This window comes from Papaver somniferum, chromosome 5, assembly GCF_003573695.1.
Source record: "Papaver somniferum cultivar HN1 chromosome 5, ASM357369v1, whole genome shotgun sequence".
In the NCBI taxonomy this organism is placed as follows: domain Eukaryota; kingdom Viridiplantae; phylum Streptophyta; class Magnoliopsida; order Ranunculales; family Papaveraceae; genus Papaver; species Papaver somniferum.
This window is the reverse complement of record NC_039362.1, coordinates 209,802,002-209,820,652: the sequence shown is the minus strand read 5'-3', so window position 1 is coordinate 209,820,652 and position 18,651 is coordinate 209,802,002. Positions and strand designations below refer to the sequence as shown.

The following is an 18,651-nucleotide window of genomic DNA, read 5'->3' as shown; positions in this document are numbered from 1 at the left end:
ATTGAAGTTGAGATTCCAGTCCCTTTGATACTACAAAGAAACGCTTAGTTCATTACCAAGTGAGTATATAGGTTCTTATGTTTTAATTTACTTCTTTTTCTCTTTTGAAAGTTGAGTAACCGAATGATTGCTCTCTTGTATAATGTAAGTAGATGTACTCATGCGCATATATACTAGGTGTACTTTTTTAGTCTTCTTGAGTGGGATATCCTTTGTGATGCAATGTCCATGACATAGTTAGGTTTCCTGAACATATATTGATGTAATAACTGAAGGCCTCGTGGCAGAATCAAGCCCAAAAAAATGACAATAATCTGCAAAGGCTCAACAGTGGTAGTGATACGATAGAGAAGTACAATTGTGTGATATAACCTTGATCCATATTTGTTGTTTGTTTTGCAGGTACCCTTGAAAGGGTATCAATCACAATTTGCGTATAATAATAGGGAAGTGGGGTGGATCATGGATGTACTGCTATCTTTCAAAAATTAAAGTGCCCTCTTTTCGAGCATAATTTACTTTAAATTTTTATAACATTTGTTCTTAATCTTTTTCAATTCTGTAGCTATGGTTGGAGTTGAACTCCTTGCAGGGTCGAAATACTCCATAATCATTTTGGCTAGATTTTATTACTGTTGTCGAGCTATATTTAGGTGAATAGTAAAGACGACAAATTGGAGAAAAAAGATTTTTTTCTTATCTTTTGTCAATTTTAGTTTTTACCAAATTTAATTTATAGATGTAAAGAAACTTAATTGATAATATTTTGTGAAATTTAAACTAAAGTTGAAAGTGCATCGATGTAATAAAAACGACATTAGCTACGGCCTATGAGGTCAGGGGGCTAGCTAGGAGTCCTGAATCTTGATGAGCTACGGACATAGTACTTGGCAAGGTGTCTAGTTAAATCTAGTGTGGAGATTTTCTTATTAATTTAATTTTTACAATTACTAAATCATCAAATTTCCTTTTTTTCTCTAATTATTTTTGCAACTAGTCCATAAGTTTATAACAATGTTTAGCAAAACATTGTTATAATTTTGACCCTATAGTAAGATCTGAAGAAGCAAGCATAAACTTAGACTTCCCACCGAGTTATGGAAAGGTGATGCATGAATAATTGTCCCAAATGTGTTTGATTCATTCTGGTTTGAACTTGGATCAAAGTCATGCTAAACCCAAACAGTTTATGAGCAAGATTGCAGTTCCGGAAGAGGTATATTTCTCAAAATCTACCACAATGAAATATAATTCGTCATGTTAATGGGAGGTGCGCATAATAGGAAATAACATGATTGAGATCTTCGTTCATATTACAAGCGGCAAAAGCCTGGCCAATTCATATTGCATTGGGAGGATTTGAATCAACATTATCCGATCCATCTGATTGACAGAGTTGGCCATAAAAGAGGTTGGCATTTGAAGTGACAACTCTACGTCCACGGCTTCTAGGCTTTCGGGCTGTGGACCAATTTTTCTACGCCTAGTTACAGACGTTTTAACTTTGTGAATTTTAAAGAGACTGGTACGATAATTTCGGTGGTATTATCGAGCGAGTTTTTCTAACTTGAAATTGAGATAAACCTAATAACACCCTTAGGCTTAGTCCTATGGGATAGTTTTGTTTGATAGATTGGCCAAAATATGTTGCAAAAGTTGAAAAACGCGTGGGAAAAGTGTTAGCAGAGAATCTGGCTACTTCTTTTTCCTAGCATTTGCTCGCAGTTCAACTAGCAGCGAGATTGAAACGCTGAATGGTTCGGCGCTCAAAAGGTAACCAAAACGCCGAATGATTCGGCGCTCACACAAATCACATAAATCACACGGATCCCAAAAATCACAAAATTTGATCTAACGTCTGAAATCTAATGCGCTGAATGGTTCACCGTTTTGGTTACTTTTTGAGCGCCGAACCATTCAGCGTTTTGGTCCCAATTCACCTAACGCTGCTTGGTTCGGCGTTTCGCTGCTAGATTGGCCATCCCATAGGAATTAGGAGGTTGGCGGATTGGCCAATCTAGCAGAATCCATCTCTCCCATAAAACTAAGCCTTACAATGCGCATGGTTCAGGTCGATATTGGAAACTAGCGCATTCCCTAGCCATTTATGTCAAGTCCGTTTAAGAAAAGTCGGCGGCAATCAAGTTTCATTGGTATAGCTGCACAGCTCTTGAAAGTTGAAATTGTGAGAAAGAGCCATTTAAGAAAAGTCGTGCCAAGGGATTTGACGTACACCTATCATCTTACTTAGGGTAGGGTAGGTCACGAGTGAGGGGCGCTGTACCACAAAACTCAAAAGCATTAGAATAATTTTTTTGTTTACTGATAAATAATAATGGAGTTCAGTGCTGTTGCTGTAACCTCTAGGTCCTCTACCAGCACAAACAAGTGAAGGATTTTGCAGCAGATTTTGTAGTATCGATGTAAAAAGATAATAATAATAATAATTATGCAACTGATCTTCAGAGATTTCTATACTCCTGAATTTGTATGTAAAATTCCACTGTTTTATCGCAGATGTTTAGTGGAAGGACAGGTACAGATACTGGGATCGCTAGTCTTCTTAAGATTCCAATAACAGAGTATTACAACAGCTTGAAACAACGACCTATGAAGAAGTGGACAGTGGTTCTCTTAACGACCTAAATTTTTTTAAAGCTTAGCATACCACTGCAGCACTACGATTAGTTGCTCATCAGGAAGATCTCTACTGCGAAATCAAACAACAAACCAAATAAAGATCGAGGATAAGTTAAACAGACAGCTCATTCTTACATTTAACACATTGTACAAATCTTGATTCGGATAAGTAACACAAGTTGCAACATTGCAAGTAAGGTTCATAGTTCACGAACAAATAAAGCTGCGATAAAGGGAAACCAAGCAACTTTATGCCCAAGTACTATGGTAAATACCACACTGAGACCATCATGGCAGCAATAGTTAGAGTTGAATTCTCCTTACATTAACCGCATTGTCCCGCTAACTGAAGTGCCCGCACCTAAGATAACCCAGCATTAATATAAACAGCATCAAGGAACAACAGTAGCTAGTCTTGTGTGGTCGGATCTTTTTGTGTTTCTCTTAAAAATCAAATTGGAACTATTATCATTATACTGAGGAGGGGATGTTACCTCACATTCCTCCAACTCTTCTCTGCATCTTGAGCTCTTCCTTTTGGTCCTGTCGAGTCAAGCAATAAATTAGCAATCACGACTACCAGAAATTTTGCATTATAATAATTCATACAATATGAATGAGTTTATGCATATATTTAGATAGCTCATCAACTTATATAAAGAGATTAAACTTATGTGGATCTATCTAAACAGATGAACAGCTTCCATATCAACGTTTTTGTCGTGCCTACTTTCATATCTGAAAAACAATATATGGTTATTTTTTCTCTCTTCAAAAGAGATTGCGTCACTATGCTTTAGATCCCGTGTCCTCCCTAAATGCTCTGGTTCAGAAACATCTGGAGATGGCAACCAGCACTTTCCATTTTCGATTGTTTTTTTAAAGATTCCACTCTATCAAACCTGTTAAGGCAATTTTATGCTTCAAGTTCTAAACAACATTGATAAATATTCAATTGTGCACAGTTGCAAATATGAAAGTTTGATAAAACGATTGAATCGCTTAGTACTCCTTTCGTCTTTCGTTTCTGAAAGGTTGGTTGGGGAACGTGAAGACACAACTTTAGTTGATGATCAACGACTCCAAATGCGAAATTACTGCAAAAGAAAAAAATACAATTAGATACATAAATAACAATATTACATCATGCTTCAGGAAAAAAAAATTACATCGGAAAATAATCAAGATAAAGGAAGTGTTTGAGAGAGAAATTTTAATCATCCTTACCTTTTATTAAGAGCTTCTTTGATAGCAAATCTATTTCTTCTTTCTCAGTGCCGTACCTTTCCATCCTACAGAGCCTTTTTTAGCCAGTGCCCCCTTCAATATAAAATTTAAAAATTGGTATTTCATCTCAGAGCAGCCAATGTTAGTGAGAGTTCTTAAACTTGTTTCTGAATATCAGCTACTCACTTGCTTCTTGAATTCTTTTCTGAGGACTGCATTTAGCTCTCAATATATCCAAAACTCATAGTTGTCAATGGGATTCTGCTAAAACGTAAACCAAACAAGAAGAAATTAGAAGATATAAAACTGACATCCTAAATTATAACAGAGAAAAGAAGTTCAAGGTTTCATATTTCTTCAGATGCAATGGACATTTTTGCACTGCAAACACATATACGAATTGTATCACCGAAACATTGGGATTTGGTTACCTGATTAAATGTTCAGAACACCATTAATGAAGATTATATTCTTTCGAACAAATTTGCATTGCACTCTAACATAAATTTCTTTCAAAGATTATATTTTTTCGAACAAATTTGCATTGCACTCTAACAGAAATTTCTTTCAAAGATTATATTTTTTCGAACAAATTTGCATTGCACTCTAACAGAAATTTCTTTCAAAGAAACATGATTGTACAAAGGGCAATTTTCCAAAGGGCTCATCCCAACACCCATGAAAAATAATTACAGATAGTTTAAGAGTTAAGCAAAACAAGAAGTTGATTAAAGCATACAAACAAGTTGTTCAAAGTAATTACAATAAACAATACTAATAATTACTGTGATTGATGTAATCTAAAAACAAAACGTGCTTAAGTAGCTAAACTCCAGACACATTATCTCATGGCACAAACTAACACTAGACATACTAGTACCAGGTCAGATGTTTGCTCGCAAGCCCACAATTCCATGAGAAAGCTAAAGTCTTCCAATAGGACAAAGATATCGAGGTATGGTGGAAGGACTACTCTAGACTCTAGAGGCTACATGTTACCAAGTGAAGTTTGGACTTATTCTAAATACTAAATCATTTAAGAAATATAAGCTTAACCACTTTAAGAGGCAGAAAAAGCTTTGACAATGATGCCTCTGTACGAAATAAAATGACTCAATACAACTTTGATACAAGAAAACTAGGATTGGAGGATTGAAAGCTGCTAAAGATTGCATCAACCGTTTTATAAATCAACTCTAAGATTTAATATATGATATTATTGTTACTGATGTACTTCTAAGGGATATAGAAAACTAGATGATTGCAGAGTAGAACTTGGCTTGCAATTATGTCTGATAAATCATTTAATCTATACTCCGAAGCAAAACTTTGAATTTAAGTATCAGCATTACCTCTATGAAACCATTTAAGCAAATGCGACAACAATTCATGTTATCGTGATCCTTTGAAAATCATTTGCCCATGTACACATTTTCAGCTTCTGATCTTCCTACCATCTGACCATTGACAGTGTGCAACAGGCCTAAATAATCTCCCGTGGTAGTATTGACTGCACATCACCCATCTCTTTTCTTTCAACAAATTTCTTCACTTGAACAAGAATCTCCCCAAAACCTCTTAATGCTTTCTTTGCCTGTAATATGAAAAACACGAGTCATTCAACTGGGTATAGGTAAGTACTAATGATAGGAACAAAGAAGCCCTCTTTCTTGTGCAAAACCGTGCAGTTGAGACTTGAAAGGAACCCCGGTTCTGAAAGACCATAGATTTTGAAATAAGCATATAAGAAAGCAAGAAACTGCATAGAAATATTTAGTTACTGACCAAAAGAAAAATGAAGGCTTGTACCCTATTTCGTTTCTAGATCATGATATGGCAAATGCACATTTCTAATATAAATGTGAATATTCCCTGCAATTCACAACAATATATAAGGAACATGTGTTTGTTTCTATTTCACCTTCCATTCAAAAGTTTTCAATAAAATTGAAATTCACTTAAACGCTCAACCTTAGTGTTTCAGTTACAAAAAGATACCTCTGTCTACCAATACACTGCTAGCCAATACTCCTTCCTATGGAATGCACTTGTGCCCCTTGATTTTGCCTCAACAAAAGCCGCCATCGCTTGACGAATCATTTGTCAATAATGGATATTTAATACAATAAATTCACTTCAAAAGTTTCTATGAACTACACATTTATGATAGTGAGCAACAAAAACAAGTATAAAATGGTATGGCATGATACTACAAACCTAATGCCGATCCAGAACTTCTAGTAATTTGATTTACAGTATGCCAGTGAAAAGATAGTGAGCTTATTGTCTTAAGACACTATTCAAAACCTCAAAATAAATATACATATTGTATTTATCTTATTGTCAAACTCCTTATTGCATGCTTCAATTATTCCATTTACTCTCCACTCAACATATGAAGGAAAAGGAGAAGTCACAGGAAAAAGAATTTCAACACCTCGGCGATTATCTTTATAAGCTGAGACTTCAATTGGCTTTAGTCCGTGCTGTGACAAAAAAAGGGTTGACTTTCAAAACCCAGACTACCATAGTGAGACCAACGAATCATCTCATAGTGCCGCTTCTTTTCATATCACGAAAGCACAATAAAAATCAAAAATTGCGTCTTTTTAGCGCAAGGACGAAGTATTCAAGGCAATCCTTTTGATCACTCGACTCAAAGTGGCCCTTGGAGCTTTATAAAATCTAAAGAGACGCTCATTCCATACACAAAATGATGTCCGATAAATGAACAGAGACCGAAAGTATAACTAGCTTACTATATTTGTAACATATGGATCTGCACCAGCCTGATGATTTTTACTACCCCCATTACAGCTGCTAGTGGCAGAGCTCTTGTTCCATCTGATCCACCATTTGGATCAGCACATTCCTACACAGACGAAAAAATGTAGAGGGATTATTTACAAACCCAAAAATGGTATAATAAACATATGACGAAAACCCCATCACCACTTGTACAAACTCCCTAAAGGCCGGATGAAAAGAAATGGAACCAAGAAAAACATGGAAAGTTCCCTAATATACATCTGAAATCAAGAAAAATACACTAACTGTAAATATAGCAAAAAGTAATAGTTTGAATCATACAAACTAGTCTTAACAGATTTTAATGAATCCAACAAGAATGTAGTTTGAAAATACACTTAACTGTAAATATAGCAAAATGTAATAGTTAGAAAATATTTCTACCTTCAGTAATGCTTCCGCGCATTGCCAAGATTGGACATATATAGATGAATGAAGTGGAGTAAATGTATCATACAAGACTAGATTTGGCTGCAAAGATAAACAGAAGGTAGATTCAGTGATCCCCCTTGACTATAGAATAACCGAAGGAGACACTGTGGAAGTAGAAGGAAAGATTCTATGTTCTTGTCATTTTCACATAACAACCATGTACATAGAGAGGAGGTGTATTATGAACACACTATCATCCCAACAAGTATGCTGAAGGGCAAAGACTTATAAACCAACATTAGGCAGAGATTCAACTCAACAACTATAGAAGATGTAAGCTTTTAGTTCGAATTCACAATTAGAGATAAAGCAGATGTCATGATCAAGCAGATTGCATCCAATCAGGATAATATCTAGCTTACGATTATGGGTTCATTTAAATCTTCGTTAATCAGAATGCCACGCCTATTCATGAAGAGAAGGTAAATGCTACTCACATTGGCACCATGATCCAGAAGAACTTTAACAATATCATATTTGCTAGCAACGGCAGCATATTGTAGCGGTGAGCCACTACCATTCGAAACATCCACATTAATACCTTTTGGAAGTAACAAAGGTATGATATCGTTATGCCCTGCAACACGAAAAAAACACCAGGGCCTTATTTAGGCTACTCTAAGATGTCTGGATAACACATTGGAACCAAAATAGTTCATTAACCCATGTTGTCATGGCTTCATCATCATCTAATATCCAATCCAAAAACACCCACACCATTTTCAGTACAATTAGACAGAAACCGAAAAAGAGAACCACACAAAAGAAAACAAATATTGTTGGAGATCATGTAACTTGGTGTGGCAATAGGCATTCAGAAAACCCTTAAACATGTCCAATACATCAATACAAAAACAACAATTTCCAATTCCAAACCCTAACACAGAAATAGACGGAAAAAACAAATCCAATCACGCAGTTTACAAGCGAGAACACTCAACACCAAAGAATCATCGAATCACAAGAATTCCCCCAAAATTACTAAATACCTCAATTACTTTCCACATCCACATAAGTTTCATCTCCTAAATCAAGTACTTAAGAACATCGAACTATCCCTCCAGCAGCAGCCAAATGAATAGCACTTCCACCTATTCCATATCCATTATCCAAGTAGATGAGCAACTGCTGCTGCAGATCATGATCCAAAATAAAACAACATCAACATGAGCAGCACTAAGTAAGATCTTAGCAGTAAACAAAGAAGAAGAAGCGAAGGAAGTGAAAACTTTCAGCCAAAAAGGCGCGCCTAAGGGTTTGAGAGTTAATTCAGTGAAGCGGAGCGGTTGGGACTCGGGAGTTGTGCCTGTGGTGGGTCCAATGTAGTCAATATCGGATACCGGTTTGTCTCGGCTGAGGACCGGTACACTGGTACAACATTGTATCGGGGAGATCTCGGTTTCAAATATCGGGGAGATATCGGTTCTAAATTTATATCTATAATTTATATTGTTTCACACAAAATTATACAACATTAAAATGCATCAATTTTAGAAAAACAAACAAGTTCATTCAAAACATAAGAGTCGTCGTATGAAGTTCAAATTGGAAAAATGGGAGAATTCACAACTTTAAAGTTCACAATCTGGAAACATAATTAAACATGGACATTACAATTTTAATCAAAATCATTCGATTCATCATAGATATCATAATCTTCCGTAGCTCCATCATCTCCACCAAGTAGTCCATAATTAGAGTCCAACATCAAGTCATCAGTATCATATCCACTATATTCAGAGTCAGTTGGATAAGTAGATTTGCGTCGGGAGATACAAGCACTTTTACCAACAACTGGCATACCTTTTTCACCAACAATATCTTGCAAATCATCCAAAATAACATTATCTCCTTGTACAACCAAGTCATCCAAATTCTCTAAAGCCAACCATTCATCATTGTCATCACGCTCATCCAGAAAAATGGGATCATGAGCTTTCGGATCATCATTATATTGACTGATTTCTTTGTATCGACGTTCCAATTTCTTGTTGTATTGAATAAAGACGCTATCATTCAATTTTTGTTGCTTTATGCGATTTCGCTTCTTTGAATGCAACTGAAAGACGAAAGGATAATAAGTAAATGAAATGAAACACATCAAACAGATTGAATCTTGATGTTCATCATTATAAATTGAACCAAATAGAAAAGCCAAATATAAATCAAGTGTGTTGGAACATAACTTAGTATTGCCCTACTCTTGCTCATATAGTGGTATACAATGGTAACACATTACACATTCACTACAACTTGGTGTGTCGCGGCACCTCAGGAAACTGAATTACAGGCATACATATGGTCTAAATACCCTTACAGGAAAATGGTAATACATGAAAAATAATCAGTGCAAGTAAGACTCAACAAGATTAGAATACTTACATTCTGAAATGTGCTCCAGTTTCGCTCACACGGGGAAGCAGAACAAGTAAGACTCAATACCCTTATTGCAAATTTTTGTAGGTTTGGGGTATTGATTCCTCCATATGTAATCCACCAATCATCTGTCATAAACACGGACAAAATAATTATACAAATGCATAGGTAACACAGATGTAATCAAACCTTCAACTTACATAACAAAAAAAACTTACGAGGTTGATCTTTATATCTTCTTTTTTTGCAAACCGGAGTTCCCAAGATCCCGTTAGCATCACTGTAGTCTCTCAATTCAGTTGTAGCTTTCTCAAGATCTTCTTCATTGGGAATAAGCCTTTGCATTGCTGTATGAAGTCCCCTTTTGATTTCTATGTACTTAAGATCATTATCCATTAGATGAGCAGGGACTTTGTAGAATATGGAAGGATTTAAATAATATGCAGCACAATGTAGAGCATGATTGAAGTTATTCTTCCATCTTTTATCAAAGATAGCCTTAATTACAGCCCAAGTACTATCATCTTGACTGAAATTCTCCTCGAGTTTCTCCCTTGCTATCCTCATTGCTTCATAAAAACAAGGCATTGTAGGTTTGCGCTCGATATCCACTAACCTTACAACCTTAACCAAAGGCTTTAGCACTCTACAAAAATAATCAACATCTTCCCAAAATGTACCGCTTGTGACAATTTTAAGTACATTAATTCCCATAGTTTCTTTTGCAAACCTCATTTTCAACCACTTATCATTCACAAACATTATTTGCAAATGGGTTTTATACTTTGCAAGACTTTCTAGTGTGTAGTACTGAGTTGCAAATCTAGTCTTTGTAGACCTATGTAATTCACCACCGATCATTTCCCTCATTAAGCTTAATACTTGAAAATGAGCATAAATATATGTAACGAGTCTCTTACCTAGAATGACGGCTGTCTTGATTCGTGGAAGCTTGTAACCAAGTTCTTCTAGCATCAACTGAACACAATGAGCACCACAAGGAGTCCAAAACATATTTGGGTATTCAAGCATTAAATCTTTCCCTGCCTTTTTAAAATTTGAACCATTATCGGTAATGAACTGAACTATATTTTCTTCCCCAACATCGTTAATTACCTCCTTTACAAGCCCACGTATAAAATCAGCATCATTGGTTCTGTTTGACGCATCCACAGACTTCAAAAAAACTGTCCCTTTCGGACAATTCACCAAAAAGTTAATAAGATGTCGCTTTTTCCCATCTGTCCAGCCATCAAACATGATAGAACATCCAAACCTCTTCCAATGTTCCCTAAATGTATCAACAAATTTCTTCATTTCTACTAACCGGTCCTTGAAAAGATTCGTACGAATCTGATGGTAAGATGGTGGGGGCATAGCTAACAAAAAAACAACATAAAAAGCAAAAGTAAACCAAATGAATATACGATAAGAAGAACAGATTAAAGCACGTATTATAGCTAAAATCAACTGAGCATATCACAACTGCTTACCTTTCCCATAGTCGCCTATTGCATATATCATTTCTTTGAAACTTGGGCAACGAACAGTGTTAAATGATACTGAATTCTCAGTCATCCAAGCTGAAATGCATTTCCATGCAGTCTTCATTAACTTCTCTTTCACAGTTGAGTCTCTTTCAAGAGTGGCCTGTTGAGTTTTTTGGTGGTCTGTCTTCATATATAAATCAATTGGACCTCTACTATTACTTTGGCTTATCCTCTTTCTCTTTGTCTGATTCTGAGAAACTAGTTGACTAGCACCCACACCAGCACTAGCACCACGACTGCCCATATTGCCATCAATTTCAACTTCTTGTTCTTCAACATCGGTATCAGCATCAGAGCCTTCATTTAAGTTGTTTGCACGCTGATACGCCAAATCAATGTTATCCCTATGAGATTTTTTGGTCCTCTTTACAGAATACACCAGACTAACTTTGTTCATAATGTCAATGGACACATTTGGACATGAAGAAACATTCCCTTTAATATGTAAAAGATGCTCCTTAAGCTTAGTAATTCCACCACCACGAATTAATTTCTTACATAACAAACAAGTAATAATACTTTGATTTTCTAGGTCTTGGCGTTCACCCCATTCCCATGCTGGATCTTTAGTTTGAGTAGCCGAAGAAGAGGGCAATGAATCACAGGTAGTGTTTGTGGCATTTGAATTTGATGCATTAGAAGAATCCATAATCACAACCTACAACAGAAATAAAATATATAGGAGAGTGGTTTGAGCAAATCAAGGAACACAATTGTGTTCTGTTGCTGTTAAATAACAACAGAAGTAGTGGTTGAAATGAAATGGATTGTACGAATTAAATCCAACAATGAATTTACGAATTAAATCAATGGATTGTAATACAAAGTATGAGTTGAAATGAAACAGTAGCCTAGATTTAGACAAAATATTAAGAATATTTCATGAAACAGTTGCAGCAGTAGCCGTACCTTGATTTATTCTGCTCTTACGTTAATCATTGGAGAAGCTATACGCTGAATCTGTACAGTTGGTTTGATAGTTTCATACAGAAAGAACACACATAAATTGATTAGATCTAACAAGAATGGAACTATCAATTAAGATGGAGAAACTAATTTGTTAATGATGAAAACCATTTTATCAAGATGTATCAAGATTTAACAAATAATTCATCAAAGAATAATTAGATACAAATCACAGCAAAAGAAGAAATTAACTATCAAAACCCTAACCTCTTGTTAACAGATCGACCATCAATTGAATCTCGCCATTGACATTAAGAAGAAGAAAAAAACGGCTGCCAAGAAGGGTTTCTGAAGATTTTTCTGCCAAAAATTTCGATGAGATTCAGGGATTTTATCCTTCCCTTCACTTAAAATTCCTAAATTGACCTGACGTTCACAAAACAATTCCGAAACTGTCCCATATCGGGAAAACCGGACTGTATCGTTTCGTATATATCGGCCGATATTATCAGCTAAATATCGTACCGCGATATTTGTGTTTTCGTTTCGCTCTAACACCGGTACACGAAATTCCGCCGATATTTCGGCCGGTACAAGCGAAATTGACTACATTGGGTGGGTCTCGACTACACGCCTTTGTGTAGAGTGTACCACGGCAAATAAGGAGAAATATTTTTACCAGGGTGCTGCTCGAGCACATTTGTGTCTACGCCAAGCAGTGTCACTATTCACCATTTACATATCATTGGTTGTTGATATACTTGTAAAAAAAAAAGAAATTACTTTTTTACATGTTATTTAATAAAAAGAATTGATAAATGAAAAAGTTATAAAATTTAATTATGAAATGTTTGTTTGTATTTATCGGTGGTTTGTTTTTATGATGCTAGATAAAAATGTTTTAGCAGCCGCAATAACTTTTCCCCCTAATAAATGTTAGTTTGTAAGGCCTATTCCTATGCATATGCCAAAAAAAAAATGGTGTTTGGCGTGCCAGGTGGCGTGGCAAACCATTGGTGCCATTATGGGAGAATCAATAAGTGATAGACATCCTAGCGAGCGATTTTGAGTATATCGCCAGGGACAGAGTCTTTATCAACGATAATAACATTTTCGCCAGCGGTTTTGTCTCTAGCACCAACGACTAGTTCTTTATCGCTATAAAAGTGTAACTTTCAAACTCAAATCTTATCCCAAATTTTTTACACAAAAAAAATTCTCTATTTCTTCATCTATTCTCTATTTCTCATTCTAATTTATTTCTTCTATTTTCTCCAAATGACACAATTAACCGAACTTGATTCGGCAACACAACTTGATTTTTCTGGAGTAATGCTTGAAGGTGCCGTTAAGAAGATTTGTGAGTGTTATAAAGAAATTGGTAAAAAGCAAAGATGTCTTCAAGTTTTGGATGTTAACCAAGTCAAAACCGCAGCTAAGAGGAAGAAGATGAACAAGATGAAGGCAAAGAAAGTTCAAGGCAACACAAATTTGAAGCCAAATAAGAAGATAAACAAATGTGATTCCGTTCATGAGCGCATTGATTGAAAGTTTGGTGAAATGAAGAAGATGAACAAGATGAAGAACATTTTCCCAAATTTTTATTTTTAGAGTCTTTTCAATTATTGTCTAGTTTTATGTCTTGTAAAATTACTATTTTAATATTGAAGTTTTAAATTTTGTGAAGTTTAAATAAATTTGAAAATTTGGCGAATATTTTTGAAAATTAATATTAATTATATTCTTAAATATTAAAACTATTACAAATATTAAAACTTAAACAAAATAGCAAATTAATTAAAACTTAAACAAATATTAATGGTGGATAATTGAGAAATTACAACATCTTAAAATCTTAAAATGGAAACAACTTAAAATAGTTGGGCGAACATCTTAAAATCTCGAAACAATTTTCAAAATGGAATTTTTCCCCGTAGATGCGACGATATTCCACATGACACCTTTCCTGAAATTCCATCAAGGTTTCACCACTTCTCAAGGTTGGACCTTCTCGTTGAAGTATAGCAACATAACAACTAACTTCCTGCATAATTATACCGAAGCGGTTAATCAAATCTGAAAGACTACGACCGCGTAGGTTCATTGTTTGTTCTTGAAATCTAACATAAATCCTTTCCCACAATAGTTGGTGATGAAATGCTGGATCCATTGTAAAATCAATATAATTCCTGCAAATACATTCATCTTCCGCATTTTTGAATTTTAGGTTTCGCCTCATTTGACGTTCCTAATTTGACTTCTCCTAGTTTCTACGATTGCACGATTATCGTATCTTCAATTTTGGATAGTACATTGGTTTGCCATACACTCAGCCAGATTCATATTATCAGCCATGCTCTCTAAGGAATTGGATGAGTGATAAAAAAATTGGAGATTGAGAAATTCTAGAGAGAGATTGAAAAATTCTTGAGAGATTAAGAAATTCTGGTGTGAGTTGAAATGAGATTAAAATTAGGTATTTATAGAGGGGGAAATACTAACTGTTGGATGAAGATCTGTTTAACGATTTTCTAATCATCGAGCGACAGTTTGACTAGCGACAACGATGGAATGACCATCGAGCGGTTGCTTGACCATCGAGCGATGGAGTTTCTGTTGCTCGGTTGCTTGACCATTGTGTCAGTTACCAGACCCTGTATTGTGCGATTTGTTTCGTAAACTCTTTCTTCAAGTTCCTTATTTCTTTTCTCTGCTTCATCTGCCCGCCTAAGATCTTCGCCCAACTCTGCATTATAAATTCAATGCTAGACGAGCTACGTTTTTCATACCCATGACCAAGACCCTTGACATAACTGGATCTTACACCTAGCACTTCCTCACATATTTGAGCATCGGTCAATGGTGTTGAACCTTCGGAGTAGGCGCAGCTCGGAGTTCAAGCATTTTACCCTACACAATAATTAACAATAAATAACAGAACATGAGATAAAACTAAATAATAGCTATCTGATAAAAAACTTCAAAGAAAATCACAACAAAAATACTTGTATTACATAGTTCTCCTCAGCCGTATGACAGGTCCAAACAACATTTTTGCAATGGGTTAACTTGTCGAATTCAATTTGTTCAACAACTTCACCTGTTTCTGGATCACACTAAAGGTTTCCCCAAAAAGAATTAGATTCAGTATTAACCATAAATTTATAAAAGAGTAACAGAGAAGACACAAGTACCATTTATTCTCTATAGCGCGCAAAAGGTTTTAACCCCGTACAATGAACGGTTGTATTCGCTTCTCGACTTTGTTTACCTTGAGTGTTACTTGTCTGCATTCAAATCCAAACAAGACAGTTACATACAGATCAATACTACACATAGATGTTATAAATACTAAGCACCACCAATATGACTACCATGCACAAATAAATCTTATAAATACAACAAGGATCGAACACCAATATTACCTGAAACTTATCAGACTCAAACCAAGTACAAAGTTTCTCCCAATCCTCCTGCTTGACCTGATGATCCGGGTTTTCCCGATCTGTTCCATCTTTCTTGTACTGCAGGTAATGTTTGTGAAGTATACATCTAAACTGTTTGTACTCATTTGTTAGTACTGTGTTGACCGCCTTATGAATGTGTACTACATACAGATCAATAGTGAATTTTTCCTAAGTTCACAATCACCAAACAAAGTTCTATTAGCACCAGTAACAATCATCAATAATGAATTAATAAAGCCATAGTCTGTGCAAGAAGAACAGAATAGTAGGGACACTAAAATGATTAAACAAAAGTATATGATTACCAATATGAGATCATCAAATTTCTTCAGATCTGGTTTTTTAATTGACTTCCATTTGGGGCAAGTCGACCACGGTGCAAACTTTTTGACGATGATGCCTATTTCAGTCCAGAACTCGGTGGCCCAATCCCCAGTTGGAATATTTTGACCTAGTTCGATCATTATTATAGGTTTTTTCTGGTATTTCCTTATGTGATCATTAAGCTTTGCATTAAGAGCATCTCCTCTTCCTTGTTTATGAATCTTTGGAAGATCTATATTTTTCAAGAGATATGAGAGTTAAACTAAAAAAAAAAAGATAATACTGTGTTTTCCGATAATGAACATAATAATTCCAAAAAAAAAATATATTTGTAGGTATGTGATTAACTCAATTACCAGTGCGTGACAACTGAGAGGCTGCCTGTGATGTGCGAGGGGGTCTAACTCCACCCGGTGCCATTATCCCTTGATTAAAATTGGTAGTACTCCTGAAAATGAAACACAAAAGTATATGATCAACAAACTAAAAGGAAAATAAACCGGAAGCATTAAGGTTAACAAGAAAGAACAGTAGACACTCAAAAACCAAATTAATAAAAGAACAAAAGATAACAAAAGAGAAAACCAGAGAATAAAAATCAAAAATTGAAGGAATAAGTTTAAAGAAAAACTTTGATAAATCACCACAAAATGTTTTTTCTCAAATTTTCAGCACAAAAAAGAAGTAATCAATAATCTCTCCAAATACCAGTTCTGAGTCCCTGATCAGAGACCTAAAACAGATCTCTGTTTTAGTAGGAGAGATTAGGGATACTGATAATTAGGATGAGAGATGAGGAATACTGATTTGTAATTATAATTGCTTTCTTCTGCTCTGGGAAATGGAAGGTTGTATTATACTGCGATGAAAGTCCTCGAATTGGAAGCTTCTTTCTCTTCCAAAGCAAGTCATTAGTGACCATACCTACTATTGGATTTGAACCAATGACTCTTGTCGTATGAAAGCAATACTCTAACCGCTGAGTCAAGTAGGTCTTTACTATAACAAGTAAGCGAGTCAACAACCTTATGAGCCAAGTCAAAGAAAAGAGACCTATGAGAGCCACAGAACGCTAATAAAGAGAAAGCGTTCTCACTAGATGAAATGAAGCAGCCGCGTTGTCGGTCGATTGAAGAATCTCATTAATTAATTGAATCTCAAAATCAAAGGTTAAGACGGTTACCTCTTTCAAATTCATATTTAGAGTTTTATACTTGAGTTTTTTTTTTGTTATACATGAAAAGAGGTTTTGTTTCAGTAAAAAAGGGAAACGTGGTCAGTTATCCCGAGATTATGGCCACAATCTAGAACAAATGAAAATTTTGGCGGACTTTTTGAAATTTCATGAAAATTTTGACGGAATATCTTTTTTCTTTTGGCGGACTAGTAATAGACTTTTTCCACGATTAAAAGGATTTTATGCCCAATATTCAGTAAGTAAAAGTAAAATCGTTAAATGCAATCTATATATATTTCCAGTATATACAATTTAAATATAGCCAAATATTAAGTTCACATCTAACAAAGTACTGTAGGAGGCACCTCTTTGACCTAAAAAATTCATCTAATCTTTACTAATTAGCACTTTTGGGGGGAAAAATCAACATAATAATTTTTAGAATATGAAATCAAGTACCCGACCTTTTAGAAATCTTGGGACTTGGGTGGGGGAATCCCACAATTAACTGAAACAACATTAGATACAATAATGAGATGTAGTCCATGGTTTCTTTAGAACTCCATCACATAAGCAATCACTGCCATTACCTATTTGTGCAGAGAAACCATCAAAATTTCATATCTCTAGCACTTATTTTTAACTGTTTAAACAAAGGTTTTCTAACAGATTAACTCCCAAAAAGATGGAACAAAAATTCCATATCACTACATGACATATTATCATCTCCACAATCTCTTGTTCGATCAAAGATAAAGGATGCAATCATGTTCAGTACCACTGTCGATGCACTCTTTGTCACGTATGGGAAAATCATGTACACTAATGTGTTATAGAAGTTCAAAAAATGATGTAAAGCCTTATTAGTATAAAAATAGAAGGGAAGAAACACATCAAAACTTCTTCATTTGTTTAACAATGAGATCATGGTTGTGTTTTTTCACAACATTGGAATTTTTCCAGCATGAGTGAGATGATTACTCAACCTAGGCATGAATTTATATTGATATATGCATGTGAAGAAGATATTAAGTTAAGAATGACTAAGAGAATGAGTAAAACCTTTCCACCAGGCATAATATTAGCAAGCTTTCTAAACTTTTCAATGATTGGAAGTACGGTTGTATCGGGTTTTTGTCTGCTTCCCTTTACCATTTAGTTTACCCGAAACATCAAAATCAATGCATGAAGCCAAATAAGTATCAAAGGCATTGGCTAGAGAAGCTACAACATAATAGAAAGGTAACACCGAGTAATTGTTAAAATCTTCAGATAAAAAAGAAATACAAGATTTTCCTCTGTACCATTTCTTCCGTCTTTCATTAGAAGATCAGTTAGTGGACTCTTCAACATTTGATCTCCGAAGGCAGATGCTAACACTTTACCAGGTGCAATTCCAATTTCATATCCAGTTATGTCCTGAAGTCTGGAATTAAATGGAGCACTATTAACCAGAGGATATTACACAAGCAAGGAAGTACCAGAAGAAGAGCAAAAACATTACTGGAAATGCCAAACTCTCTGACCAATCTGTCGATCCTGAACAAATCCACACTTAGATGTACCAAAATATGTGCCCCTTGTCCATATGGGAAGAAACAAAACAGAAAAAAACGTGGTTCATCTTTTGTAGCTTAAAGAGGGACATCAAATACAAATGTTCAAGTTCAACATATCACCTTATGACCCATATGAAATTGACAAGGCCCTTTTTTTTAGTCTATACCTTTCTCATCGATTGATT

The 18,651-nt window shown here is 35.2% G+C and overlaps 2 protein-coding genes and 1 long non-coding RNA gene across 4 annotated transcripts; all 3 read right to left on the bottom strand.

The window, feature by feature from the left end:
- Window positions 1-2,752: 2,752 nt before the first annotated feature.
- Window positions 2,753-6,217, bottom strand: LOC113278534. Of its 2 annotated transcripts, XR_003325556.1 has the most exons (7): window positions 5,866-6,203; window positions 5,653-5,739; window positions 5,220-5,461; window positions 4,054-4,128; window positions 3,868-3,960; window positions 3,135-3,737; window positions 2,753-3,001 (listed from the first exon to the last, which is right to left on the bottom strand). It is a non-coding gene; the product is annotated as an uncharacterized LOC113278534 (long non-coding RNA). The 2 variants fall into 2 exon arrangements; XR_003325555.1 differs by lacking the exon at window positions 5,653-5,739 and having other exon boundaries at window positions 5,866-6,217.
- A 2,378-nt stretch (window positions 6,218-8,595) lies between these two features.
- On the bottom strand, window positions 8,596-10,120 carry LOC113278532. The gene is made up of 3 exons (XM_026527352.1): window positions 9,702-10,120; window positions 9,490-9,611; window positions 8,596-9,166 (listed from the first exon to the last, which is right to left on the bottom strand). The coding sequence occupies exons 1-3, from the start codon at window positions 10,069-10,071 to the stop codon at window positions 8,726-8,728; spliced, it is 933 nt and encodes a 310-aa protein (XP_026383137.1). The 5' UTR covers window positions 10,072-10,120; the 3' UTR covers window positions 8,596-8,725.
- LOC113280674 lies at window positions 10,109-11,430 on the bottom strand. Its single transcript, XM_026529270.1, has 3 exons — window positions 10,977-11,430; window positions 10,186-10,862; window positions 10,109-10,129 (listed from the first exon to the last, which is right to left on the bottom strand). The coding sequence occupies exons 1-3, from the start codon at window positions 11,428-11,430 to the stop codon at window positions 10,109-10,111; spliced, it is 1,152 nt and encodes a 383-aa protein (XP_026385055.1).
- Window positions 11,431-18,651: the final 7,221 nt, after the last annotated feature.

Excerpts from the sequence above, each read along its gene's own strand:
- LOC113280674 (XM_026529270.1), bottom strand. The coding sequence starts at position 11,430 with ATGAACAAAGTTAGTCTGGTGTATTCTGTAAAGAGGACCAAAAAATCT. Across the intron at positions 10,863-10,976 it reads AATAGGCGACTATGGGAAAG|CTATGCCCCCACCATCTTAC; the intron begins GTAAGCAGTTGT and ends TTTTTTTGTTAG. Across the intron at positions 10,130-10,185 it reads AAGAAACTATGGGAATTAAT|AGTGCTAAAGCCTTTGGTTA; the intron begins GTACTTAAAATT and ends TTATTTTTGTAG.
- LOC113278532 (XM_026527352.1), bottom strand. The coding sequence starts at position 10,071 with ATGCCTTGTTTTTATGAAGCAATGAGGATAGCAAGGGAGAAACTCGAG. Across the intron at positions 9,612-9,701 it reads AAGATATAAAGATCAACCTC|ATGATTGGTGGATTACATAT; the intron begins GTAAGTTTTTTT and ends TGTTTATGACAG. Across the intron at positions 9,167-9,489 it reads ACTGGAGCACATTTCAGAAT|TTGCATTCAAAGAAGCGAAA; the intron begins GTAAGTATTCTA and ends TTCGTCTTTCAG.